This window comes from Ranitomeya imitator, chromosome 3, assembly GCF_032444005.1.
Source record: "Ranitomeya imitator isolate aRanImi1 chromosome 3, aRanImi1.pri, whole genome shotgun sequence".
NCBI classification, from domain to species: Eukaryota; Metazoa; Chordata; class Amphibia; order Anura; family Dendrobatidae; genus Ranitomeya; species Ranitomeya imitator.
This window is the reverse complement of record NC_091284.1, coordinates 609,448,371-609,461,248: the sequence shown is the minus strand read 5'-3', so window position 1 is coordinate 609,461,248 and position 12,878 is coordinate 609,448,371. Positions and strand designations below refer to the sequence as shown.

Below are 12,878 nucleotides of genomic sequence, written 5' to 3'. Positions count from 1 at the left end.
CACAGCACAGCCCATCCAAGTCTTCAGTATTACAGCTACACCAAATGTTAAATGTAAAGAGCACAGTTATGACTGTCACGTATCACACATGAAATAGTCTGTCCTGAATGCCGGCTTCGTGTGTGCCCTATAGACCTTTTTCTTGGACAGGAAATTGATATGATAATATAGAGTTGTGTAAAGTTGCCATCCATTATGATTTTTTATTTTTTTTTTTGGAGAGCTTTTTTTTGCAAACTTTGACCCATTTTAGAGGCTCCTAGCAGAAGCACACAGCCAGTAACTCATTAGGGAATCCATAGTACGGGAAGGTGGGTTGTCCAAAACCAACAATCTTTTCCACCAACACTAGACTCATAAAATAAGAAGCCAATGCATTTACTAAACATTGGTACTTTATTAAAATTAGCAAGAGGACAAAAAAGTCAGCACTGACATATTGTATTAGGCCCATTTTTAAAACATACTATAACCCTACAGTTGATAGCAGAAACATGTGCTTGTGCTATAGGAAAAGCAACATTTATTGGTATACATACAAGAATAAGTAGGATACTTTTGTATTTTATGCTTTCCAACATTTCAGTCTATATATGAGAATGAAATTAGATACATCGTCTATTTTCCATGTGTATATTGTGCAAGTCCTTTAAGCTAGTTATGTTACTTCAGAGCACAAATATTATTAAAAAACTAAAATGTTTTCTCTATATATGTATATGGATATTTTATCTATTTACATACAGGTTATTCCACCCTTTAATGCCTTTACTGGCACTCAATACAGAAAGTGTGGTGTCATAGCAATGTACAAAGCAATGTATTATTAGCACAGCTTTTACACAATTCTACATTTCTAAGGCTGGTTATGATGGAATTGTATCTGTTTGATCCCACGATTGGGCCTTGTAGGGGACATGTTGAGTTTCTCAACAAATCAATTGCAAAAATTTTGATATGTAAGTGATCCAACTCCTCACACTCCTAAAACTAATGGAGTTGTTTAGTAGACGGTAAGTGGTGTCAGTAAGGCACCTAGACATCTATGACCATCTTTATGAATATTCAACGAATAGTACATCCCAAATTTTCAGGATTAGAACATTGATATTATAAAGGTAGCCATATTTGGCCTATAATTATTTGGCATGTACAATATATGAACTACAAGTCTAATCGTGACGAAAATCCAAAGCAAACGCCTAAAAGGAAAGAGATCTTAATATTCACCAAATTGGGACTCATTTTAAAATATTCTATTATAACGTGACATTCAAGTGACATTGATTATACAGGATCATTCTAAAATATTCCATCTATTGTAGCCATTGATCATTTTATTATTTTCACCTCTGCAGGTTAATTGTAATGAAATGTTTGCTAGCACTAATATAAATGATGCGATACGCTGGTTCCATTAAGCTTAAAATTATGAAAAAGGCTGAAATGGATAAAGCGCCTGTTGAAAAGCATGTGATATCATTTTTATTGCTTCTTTGAATGTTTCGTGTTCTGAAAGAAAATGAGACTAAATATCGAGTGAATGCATTCCTAGAGATCAGATGACCACTCTGGCCAAGCATACTACATAATGCAAAAGTGTCACATTTACACTGCTCAGCAGCTGGAATGAAGGGATAAATGTATTCGTATATATTATTATTGCCCCAAAAAAAAAATAATAATAATTAATATGAGCAAAATCTTTGGTAAAGCCATTGTCATCTGATGTCTAATAATCAAGTAACGAATAAGTGTACATATACTGTAGGATAATAGCTGATTAATAGACTATGTGCTTCTGCGGGCAACAGGGAATCCGAGAGCATATCAAGTCAAGCTCAATGCGTATCAAGAGCTGCTGCAGTAAAAGGATTATAAATCATTTCTACGCCACTGCCTGAGAGTGTGCATGTGTGTCTGTCTATGAGCAATGAAGCCTCAGCCCAAAATGCACCTAGCCGCACATAAACCGATTCATTTCCACATTATTACCTCTCAAAACTACCAGAATGTGTTCGTAGATAAATGTCAAATGTATTATGATGCATCATTCTACAGTGGCCAATGCAGCTCCTGCTCTGTATAGTGGCTTTGTCCTTGTCAATTGGCTTCATGCACAATATCGTCTATGTGAATGGAGCATATAAGGTGCACAACGCGTTTCACATCAGATATGGCACAGGTCTTATGAAATATATTACTCACGGCGAGTTGTTTTTTTTTAATTTCGTCCATCAGCTACTCTGTAAATAAGCCCTTTAATGATTTCAATTAACTTGATCACAAAGCGAGAATATACTGAACTCATTGCCAGCAACACAAAGGACGTAACACTTACAAGCCTATTATGGAATAACACCAGGTAATTTCCCATGAAATGTTACTATGGCCTTACTGAACATAGAAAAGAAAATAATGAAAACACAATAAATCTAGTCATAATAATAATAATGATGATGAAAAACCTCCTGCACTATAAGGATAGGGCTGATACAATTCTAATCCCTATTGTCTTTCGCAGTGAAGCCAGTGGAGTTAGAACGTGGTACAAAAAAAGAAAAAGTTGCTGGATTAATAAATGATAGAAAAGAGAAAATGAATTATTACTTCATTACAATATTGAGAAAATGAAATGTTTCTATACAATGTGATGTGAGACTATCGGTGTGTTTCATATAAGTACACACGTATTCATGTTAGTAATAAATACAGAGTGTGATGTGTAAAAAGCTGTTCATACTTACACAATCTTTACAGTGTCTGTCCTGTCCCCGCCTCCCCCTTAGAAAAATATGGAGCAGTCAAATGGTATTTTCTCCCCCCTGACCTACCTAACCCTAAAGATCTTATGGTTGGCTGAGACATTTCAGCAGTTAAGAAATGTTACTTCATATTTTACTGCCTCTTGTCTCTAACACAAGGAGACAGCTTCTCTCAGACATGAGAAACAATCTTCTGAGAATACTTCAATACACCTAGAAAACTAGAAATGCATGTACGACTGATGTGCTGACCCGAAAGAGTGCTTGTATCAGTAATGTTCTTTTTTTTTTAGAAGTTGATGCATCAGGTCCACTTCTGTTGTTTGGTTAGTCTTTGTAGCTTCTGAAGAATAGACATAATTTGGGTGGTAAAGTTTACTCAGATGAATTTTCTGTGTATCTTGAATTTTACTCAAAAGGTTTCAGTCTCTGCAAAAGACATATTCGGTGTAGCTGGTCCACACTTTGTCCTCACTCTGGTCATTGCTGGCAAAGGCACATGTTCCAGTGGAACTACATGCCACCATATGAAAACCAGCTTCAGACAACTTGTCAAAAGCTTGTTCTAGAAAGTTAAACTTGAGGTAATACCTAGAAGTGTACCTCTCTGGGGGTCTATCAGGATCACGGCTTTCATTTAAGGTTTCTCCAAAAACTTCCTTAGCCAGAGATGTTTTACCACAAACAGTGATACGGGCAACTCTACGAAATTTGGCGTCAGCTTGTGCTTCACGGCCTATAGTGTATGAACCTCGATAGCCCACTGTAATGTATCCAGATCTTCTTCCTTCAAGGGATTGAGAAGGAGTAAGTCTAGGAACTGAGGCAGGGCTGCAGGAAGAGGAGGCATTGAAGCGATATGGATCTAATGTTGGGGAGGGCACACCAGCTGCAGGAGAAGATGAGGCTGGAATGATTGCAGTGTCCAGATCCGAATCTTGAGTGGCTGCAGGAGTCAGAAGCAAAGGTGGTTCTTCACCGCCTATGGAGCTGTCCTTACTAATACGTAGGGGACTGAGACGTTTCACTAGTTCGGGAAGCTGGAAATGTTCTGCTTCTCTTTGTAGACGACTTCTCTCAGGAAAATAATCAGGCAAAACAAGCTGCAGGTCCCGTAGATAATCCAAAATATACCGAAACAGGAAACCATCCCTATCCAGGAAGAAGCGTCCCTTGCTGTCCCGAGCCAGCTCTCCTGGTTTCTGTTGGGAAAACATACGCCAGAGTAGAGAGTCTGGGACTGACACAAGAGTCGTGTGTCTAGTTACATATACCTGTCCCCCAACATTTAGTTCCACTATTTCTGGAAACAAAGGATCCAAGGGTTTGCCCCCTGTGCAGCTGCCACCTCCTCCTCCTCCTCCATTTGGCAATCCACGTGCACTGTCCGGTAAAGCCATGAAGGCTGGAAGGAGATAAATGTCTTAGAAATTTCTGTTCCTTTCCCGAAAAAAAAAGAATTCAATGTAGATGAAATGGAAACAAGGAAGGAGAAAACGAAGCCCTTGCTCCAGCAGTTAGGTTTGGAGCTTAGTGCATTTAGTGTCTCCTCTGCAGGTTAGGTGCAAAGACTGCAAGAAGCAGCAATAGCTTAGCACATACTGCCTTGTTTTCCTTTCTCTTCTCTCTGGGTTTCTGATTGAGGGAGCTGGCAGGGTCCGTGTTTTTATGTAGAATTGCACACTGGAGGCGTGGGAGGGAGGAGGGGAGGGAGATAGAGGAAGCACAGGCACAGCTGATCTCATATATACAGAAAGGGGATGTGTGCACACAATTTGCATGCTTTGCAGATGTAACTGATGTCTTCTGTGCAGAAACATGCACAGCTTTGCTGCTGTGGCCCTGAGCTGTGTATACATTGAGACAATCAATGCTAGCCACTGTAAGGCACTAGAAATCATTTTTTGGGGGGATATGCAACAAAACACATCTAAAAATCTGTCAAATAATTGCATCATCAAGCTAGATTACAGTTTTATTAACCTCAGATTAATGATCATAAATACTGAAAATTGTTACAAGCATACACGTGTTTCCACCATGACAATCATACTTATGAGGACCGATTTCTAACAATTTTTCTGAGCAACACAGTTCAATAGTTCAATTATCAGAAGAAAACTTTATAATCAAGATGAAAATAATAGGCTTCAAAAAATATATATTAGGAAAGTGTAAATTTTACCTTGTCTATATACAAACAAAGCAACATTTAAGTATATTTATAGTATATACCATATGACTTGGGGGAGCTATGATATGAGGGTTATGGGCAGCAAATAGACTGTGCATCACTGGTGGTATTTTGTTGTCACTGTACTGATACTCAGGGCCGGCTCCAGGTTTTCATGGGCCCTGGGCGAAAGAGTCCCGGTGGGCCCCTTTAACACATACCACAATTCATAATGCACGGATACGGCAGAGAAATATAGGTATAGTACAATGCCAAAGATTTCACTTACTTCTTACATTACATGAGTGATATCTACTGTGCATTCTACATTAGCTCAGAAACCGGACAGTATAGTCCTCTATACAGAATAATGAGCCCCATATATTGCTCCAAACAGAATAATGAGCCCCATATATTGCCCCATACAGTATAATGGCCCCATATAGTGCTCCATATAGTATAATTGGCACCACATAGTCCTCTATACAGAATAATGAGCCCCATATTGCTCCAAACAGAATAATGAGCCCAATATTATGCTCCATACAGAATAATGAGGCTCATATAATGCTCCAGTATAATGGGCACCACAGAGTGCTCCATACAGAATGAGCGGCATATATTGCTCCATACGGAATTGACTCCATATAATGCTCCATACAGTATAGTGAGCCACATATAATTCTCCATACAGTATATGATGGGCCTCATCTATTGCTCCAAATATAATGGGCCTCATATAATGCTCCATACAGTATATGATCGGCCCCATACAGTATATTGAGTCCCAAATATTGCTCCATACATAATGGGCCCCATATGATGCTCCATACAGAATGGGCCCCATATAATACTCCTTGCAGAATGGGTCCCATATAATGCTCCAAAAATAATTGGCCCCATAAGATGCTCCATGTATAATGGAACCCATATAATGCTCCATATATAATTGGCCATATAAAATGCTCCATATATAATTAGTCCCATAAGATGCTTCATATATTATTGGCCCCATATACTGCTCCATATGTAATTGGCCCCATATACTGCTCCATATGTAATTGGCCCCATATACTGCTCCATATTGAATTGGCCCCATAAGATGCTTCATATTAAATTGGCTCCATATTAAATTGGCCCCATATAATGCTCCCTATATTATTGGCCCCATAAGATACTCCATATAGAATTAGCCCCATATAATGCTCCGTATGTGGGCCCCTTCTGATGATCCCCATATATTGCTCCAAATGTAAAAAAAAAATGAAATACTCACCTCTCGTTGCTTGACGCTGCTCTGCTCTGGACTTCTCAGCATCGGCGTCTTCCTGCTCTCTGTGCTGCGACTGCTCAGGCAGAGGGCGCACACTGGTGCCGTCATCGTGCCTTCTGACCTGAACGTCACAGTCAGAGGATGGAAGACGCTGCAGCGCTGGAACCGGGAGAGGTAGGTATCGCAAGTGCCGGGGCCCGGAGCAGACGGGGGGTCCACTCGCGGGGGCCGGCACTATAGCGCGCCAGTGTCCCCGACGGCGAGTGACCTCCTGCCTGCTCAGGGCCCTGGCACTTGCCCGGGTGCGCCGGGTGCTGACGCCTGCCCTGTGATACTATAGATAAAAAATGGCCTCTTCATAGAGCAAAAGCACAGGAACTTTATTGTTGCTTATTGTGGTAGAAATCCTAAAATTCAATATCGACCCTTGGTCATTTCCCCAATTGTTTTTATGCTAGCCTGGACACATGAAGAAAGTGTGGCTGCAAAGCAGAATGAAAACTTTTTTTTATTTTCACTGTTGCGAAGATATTAGCAATCAAAGTATTTGGCACCTAATGAGTTATTATTATTATTATTTATTTATATAGCACCATTGATTGATGGTGCTATACATAAGGAGGGGTTACATACAAATTACATACATTATTTACAGTAAGCAAACTAACAATCAGAGACTGATACAGAGGGGTGAGGACCCTGCCCATTGTACAGGATGATGGGGAAGGAGACAACAGGTTGGGAGTTGCAGCAGCTCCGGTGTTGGTGAGGGGGTAGCTCCGGTGGTCTTGGAGGCGATTAGGTGAGGAGCAAATAAGTGTGGAGGAGAGAAGAAGGTCTTGGGAGGACTGGAGATTACGTGAGGGAAGATATCGGGAGATTAGGTCAGAGAAATATGGAGGAGAGAGGTTAGGGATGGCTTTGTAGGTCATTATTAGTAATTTGAACTGGATACGCTGAGGGAGTAGGAGCCAGTGAGGAGATTTGCAGAGGGGAGAAGAGGTGGAGTAGCAATCTGAGAGATGAATTAGTCAGGCAGCCGAGTTAAGGATGGACTGGAGAGGTGCGAGAGTGTTAGCAGGGAGGCCACAGAAAAGGAGGTTGCAGTGGGGAGATGATGAGGGCATGCACAAGCATTTTAGCAGATTGAGGGTTGAAGAAAGGACGGATTCTGGAGATATTTTTGAACTGGAGGTGACAGGAGGTCGTAAGAGCTTGTAAGTGCGGTTTGAAAGACAGGCCAGAGTCAAGGGTTACTCCAAGGCAGCTGACTTCCGGTACGGGGGAAAGCATGATGTCATTAATGGTGTTAAAATGTTTGTTAACTCAAATGGGTATTATCAGACAGTTTTCACTGGTGGTGTGTAACTCTTTTCCTTATATGATGCTAATTGTAAGCAGGCAGCAACAGTCAATGAAAAGAACAGCAAGCCTCTCAACCATAACGTAAAGTAGATTGCTCAGTGTGTGAGATATAATGTTACAGCCCTGATCTCCTACATTTGTCAACAGGTATTTTATTAGTAATACGACTGGATTTATGTGGGTGTCTTGATTGATACTGAGTAGAGATGAGCAAACTTAATAAAAAGGAGTTTAATTCTCTTCAAGTTTTACACAAATTTGTATTCTCCAGAAAATTGATTTTTTTGTAATTCACTCTTTTTGAATTCAACAAATGGATGGTCTCATCAATCTAAGCAGTGGCTTCCAGCTTGACTAGGCCTGTAAATAGGGCCGGCGCTAGGTTTTTGTGGGGCCTGGGAGAAAGAGTCTCAGTGGGTCCCTTTTACTACATACCACAATTCATGATGCACAGAGAGCAATATAGGTATAGTACAATTCCAAAGATTTCACTTACTCCTTAACCTCTTTACCCCCAAGGGTGGTTTGCACGTTAATGACCGGGCCAATTTTTACAATTCTGACCACTGTCACCTTTATGAGGTTATATATTGTGAATTCTGCTCTTGGGCTCCCTCCAGTGGTTGTTGATGGTAATGCAGTTATTCCTGAGCAGCAGTCTTGGACAGGTGTTTATGCTAATTGCAATTCTGACTGGGGTATTTAGCTGTGCAGGATTCATTAGTCCTTGCCAGTAGTCAATGTTCCTTTAGAAGTGTTGGTCCTCTGCCTGGCCTCTCCTGCTTGCTGCCAACTCAGCAAAGATAAGTGTTTGCTTCATTTTTTTAGACACACGGCTGTGTTTGCTTCATTTTTTTAGACACACGGCTGTGTGTTTATTTTTTTCTTGTTTCTATTTTGTTCCTGCTAGACTGTGCCTGATGTTTTTCTCAGTCTAGTTGGATTCGCTGGAGTCGCAGATATACTCTCCACATCTTTAGTTAGGTGGTGGAGTTTTTGTATTTTTCTGCTGTGGATATTTTGTAGTGTTTTATGCTGACCGCATAGTATCCTGTACTATCCTTTCCTATCTAGGTAGGAGTGGCCTCCTTTGCTTATCCCTGTTTTCTGTCTGCGTGTGTCTTTTCCTCTCCTACTCACAGTCATTATTTGTGGGGGGCTACCTATCCTTTGGGGGTCTACTCTGAGGCAAGAGAGTTTTCCTATTTCCATCTTTAGGGATATTTAGTTCTCCGGCTGTGTCGAGGTGTCTAGGTCTGGTTAGGCACACCCCACGGCTACTTCTAGTTGCGGTGATAGGATCAGGGTTTGCGGTCAGTAAAGTTACCACTGCTCCAGCGAAGGTCATTTCATGCTGCTCCAAGGCCACCTGATCATAACAGTACTACTGGCCAACAATGAGTTAATTGCATCTCAGAAGAAGGGAGGAAAGATCTTGAGCCATTTTTTTTTCCTCCAGTCTCTTTTGTCTTCTCCTCCCTCTTTATCTCTGGGTGGCTGAAGAGCCTTGTGCTAGCATGAATGTTCAGGAATTAGCTTCTCGTATAGACCAGCTGGCTGCTAGAGTACAGGATATTTCTGATTACATTGTTCAGACTCCTGCTTTAGAACCGAAGATACCTACTCCTGATTTGTTTTTTGGTGACAGGTCCAAATTTTTGAGTTTTAAAAACAACTGTAAACTGTTTTTTGCATTGAAACCTCGATCCTCCGGTGATTCCATTCAACAAGTTAAAATCATAATTTCCCTGCTGCGTGGTGATCCACAGGATTGGGCATTTTCCCTGGAATCTGGGGATCCTGCTTTGCTTAATGTAGACTCCTTCTTATAGGCATTAGGATTACTGTATGATGAACCTAATTCGGTGGATCAAGCTGAGAAGACCTTGTTAGCCCTGTCTCAGGGTCAAGAGGCGGCAGAATTGTATTGTCAGAAATTCAGAAAATGGTCTGTATTGACTAAATGGAATAATGATGCTTTGGCGGCAATTTTCAGAAAGGGTCTTTCTGAATCCGTTAAAGATGTTATGGTGTGGTTTCCCACACCCTCCAATCTGAGTGATTCTATGTCTCTGGCCATTCAGATTGATCGGCGCTTGCGGGAGCGCAGAACTGTGCGCGCTATGGCGTTATCCTCAGAGCAAATTCCTGAGCCTATGCAGTGTGATAGGATTCTGTCTAAAACAGAACGACAAGGTTTCAGACGTCTCAATAGCTTGTGTTATTATTGTGGCGACGCTTCCCATGTCATTTCTGTCTGCCCTAAGCGGACCAAGAGGATCGCCAGTTCATTTACCATCAGTACTATAGAACCTAAATTTCTGTTATCTGTGTCCTTGATCTGTTCATTGTCATCATTTTCTGTCATGGCGTTTGTGGATTCAGACGCTGCCTTGAACTTAATGGACTTTGACTTTGCCAGGCGTTGTGGTTTTCCCTTGCAGCCTTTGCAGAACCCTATTCCTTTAAGGGGCATTGATGCTACACCCTTGGCTAAAAATAAGCCCCAGTTTTGGACACAGGTGACCATGCGCATGGCGCCAGCCCATCAGGAAGATTGTCGATTTCTGGTGTTGCATAATTTGCATGATGCTATCGTGCTGGGTTTTCCATGGTTGCAGGTACTTAATCCTGTTTTGGATTGGAAGTCCATGTCTGTGACTAGTTGGGGTTGTCAGGGGGTTCATATGATGTTCCTCTGATGTCTATCGCCCCTTCTCCCTCTTCTGAAATTCCGGAGTTTTTGTCTGATTTTCAGGATGTATTCGATGAGCCCAAGTTCAGTTTCCTTCCACCGCACAGGGACTGCGATTGTGCTATTGACTTGATTCCAGGCTGTAAGTTTCCTAAGGGCCGACTTTTCAACCTGTCTGTACCTGAACATACCGCCATGCGGAGCTACATTAAGGAGACTTTGGAGAAAGGGCATATTCGGCCATCTTCTTCACCGTTGGGAGCCCGTTGTTCCCTCTGTTGATCCTCCGGCCCCTGTGTTGGTCGATGGGGAGTTGGAAAATGTGGTTGAGAAGATTTTGGATTCTCGTTTTTCGAGGCGGAAGCTTCAGTACCTTGTCAAATGGAAGGGTTATGGCCAGGAGGATAATTCTTGGGTTTCGGCCTCTGATGTCCATGCCGCTGAATTGGTTCGTTCCTTTCATCTTGCTCGTTCTGACCGGCCTGGGGGCTCTGGTGAGGGTTTGGTGACACCTCCTCAAGGGGGGGTACTGTTGTGAATTCTGCTCTTGGGCTCCCTCCGGTGGTTGTTGATGGTAATGCAGTTATTCCTGAGCAGCAGTCTTGGACAGGTGTTTCTGCTAATTGCAATTCTGACTGGGGTATTTAGCTGTGCAGGATTCATTAGTCCTTCCCAGTAGTCAATGTTCCTTTGGAAGTGTTGGTCCTCTGCCTCACCTCTCCTGCTTGCTGCCAACTCAGCAAAGATAAGTGTTTGCTTCATTTTTTTAGACACACGGCTGTGTGTTTATTTTTTGTGCTGATCTTGTTTCTATTTTGTTCCTGCTAGACTGTGCCTGATGTTTTTCTCAGTCTAGTTGGATTCGCTGGAGTCGCAGATATACTCTCCATATCTTTAGTTAGATGGTGGAATTTTTGTATTTTTCTGCTGTGGATATTTTGTAGTGTTTTATGCTGACCGCATAGTATCCTGTACTATCCTTTCCTATCTAGGTAGAAGTGGCCTCCTTTACTTATCCCTGTTTTCTGTCTGCGTGTGTCTTTTCCTCTCCTACTCACAGTCATTATTTGTGGGGGGCTACCTATCCTTTGGGGGTCTACTCTGAGGCAAGAGAGTTTTCCTATTTCCATCTTTAGGGATATTTAGTTCTCCAGCTGTGTCGAGGTGTCTAGGTCTGGTTAGACACACCCCACGGCTACTACTAGTTGCGGTGATAGGATCAGGGTTTGCGGTCAGTAAAGTTACCACTGCTCCAGCGAAGGTCATTTCATGCTGCTCCAAGGTCACCTGATCATAACAGTTATAACGCTGGAACGCTTCAACGGATCCCAGTGATTCTGACAATGTTTTCTCATGACATATTGTACTTCATGAAAGTGGTAAAATTTCTTTGATGATACCTGCGTTTATTTGTGAAAAAATGGAAATTTGGCGAAAATTTTGAAAATTTTGCAATTTTCCAACTTTGAATTTTTATGCAATTAAATCACAGAGATATGTCACACAAAATACTTAATAAGTAACATTTCCCACATGTCTACTTTACATCAGCACAATTTTGGAACCAACATTTTTTTTGTTAGGGAGTTATAACTATAAGGCTTAAAAGTTGACAAGCAATTTCTCATTTTTACAGCACCATTTTTTTTTAGGGACCACATCTCATTTGAAGTCATTTTGAGGGGTCAATATGATAGAAAATACCAAAGTGTGACACCATTCTAAAAACTGCACCCCTCAAGGTGCTCAAAACCACATTCAAGAAGTTTATTAACCCTTCAGGTGTTTCACAGGAATTTTTGGAATGTTTAAATAAAAATGAACATTTAACTTTTTTTCACAAAAAATTTACTTCAGCTCCAATTTGTTTTATTTTACCAAGGGTAACAGGAGAAAATGGACCCCAAAAGTTGTTGTACAATTTGTCCTGAGTACGACGATACCCCATATTTGGGGGTAAACCACTGTTTGGGTGCATGACAGAGCTCAGAAGCGAAGGAGCGCCATTTGACTTTTCAATGCAAAATTGACTGGAATCGAGATGGGACGCCATGTTGCGTTTGGAGAGCCCCTGATGTGCCTAAACATTGAAACCCCCCAAAAGTGACACCATTTTGGAAAGTAGACCCCCTAAGGAACTTATCTAGAGGTGTGGTGAGCACTTTGACCCACCAAGTGCTTTACAGAAGTTTATAATGCAGAACCGTAAAAATGAAAAATATTTTTTCTCAAAAATTATCTTTTCGCCTCCAATTTTTTATTTTCTCAAGGGTAAGAGAAGAAAATTGACCCCAAAAGTTGTTGTACAATTTATCCTGATTACGCTGATATCCCATATGTGGGGGTAAACAACTGTTTGGGCGCATGGGAGAGCTCGGAAGGGAAGGAGCGCCGTTTGACTTTTCAATGCAAAATTGACAGGAATTGAGATGGGACGCCATGTTGCGTTTGGAGAGCCACTGATGTGCCTAAACATTGAAACCCCCCCACAATTGAGACCATTTTGGAAATTAGACCCCCTAAGGAACTTATCTAGAGGTGTGGTGAGCACTTTGACCCACCAAGTGCTTCACAGAAGTTTAAAATGCAGAACCGTAAAAATAAAAA

General features: G+C 41.4%; 1 protein-coding gene across 1 annotated transcript; it reads right to left on the bottom strand.

Annotated features, from left to right (window-relative positions):
* Nucleotides 1-377: 377 nt before the first annotated feature.
* KCTD12 (potassium channel tetramerization domain containing 12) lies at nt 378-4,455 on the bottom strand. Its single transcript, XM_069758102.1, has one exon. It carries the CDS (start codon nt 4,163-4,165, stop codon nt 3,188-3,190), a length of 978 nt encoding a protein of 325 aa, XP_069614203.1. The 5' UTR covers nt 4,166-4,455; the 3' UTR covers nt 378-3,187.
* Between the last annotated feature and the right edge of the window lie 8,423 nt (nt 4,456-12,878).

Excerpts from the sequence above, each read along its gene's own strand:
- KCTD12 (XM_069758102.1), bottom strand. The coding sequence starts at position 4,165 with ATGGCTTTACCGGACAGTGCACGTGGATTGCCAAATGGAGGAGGAGGA.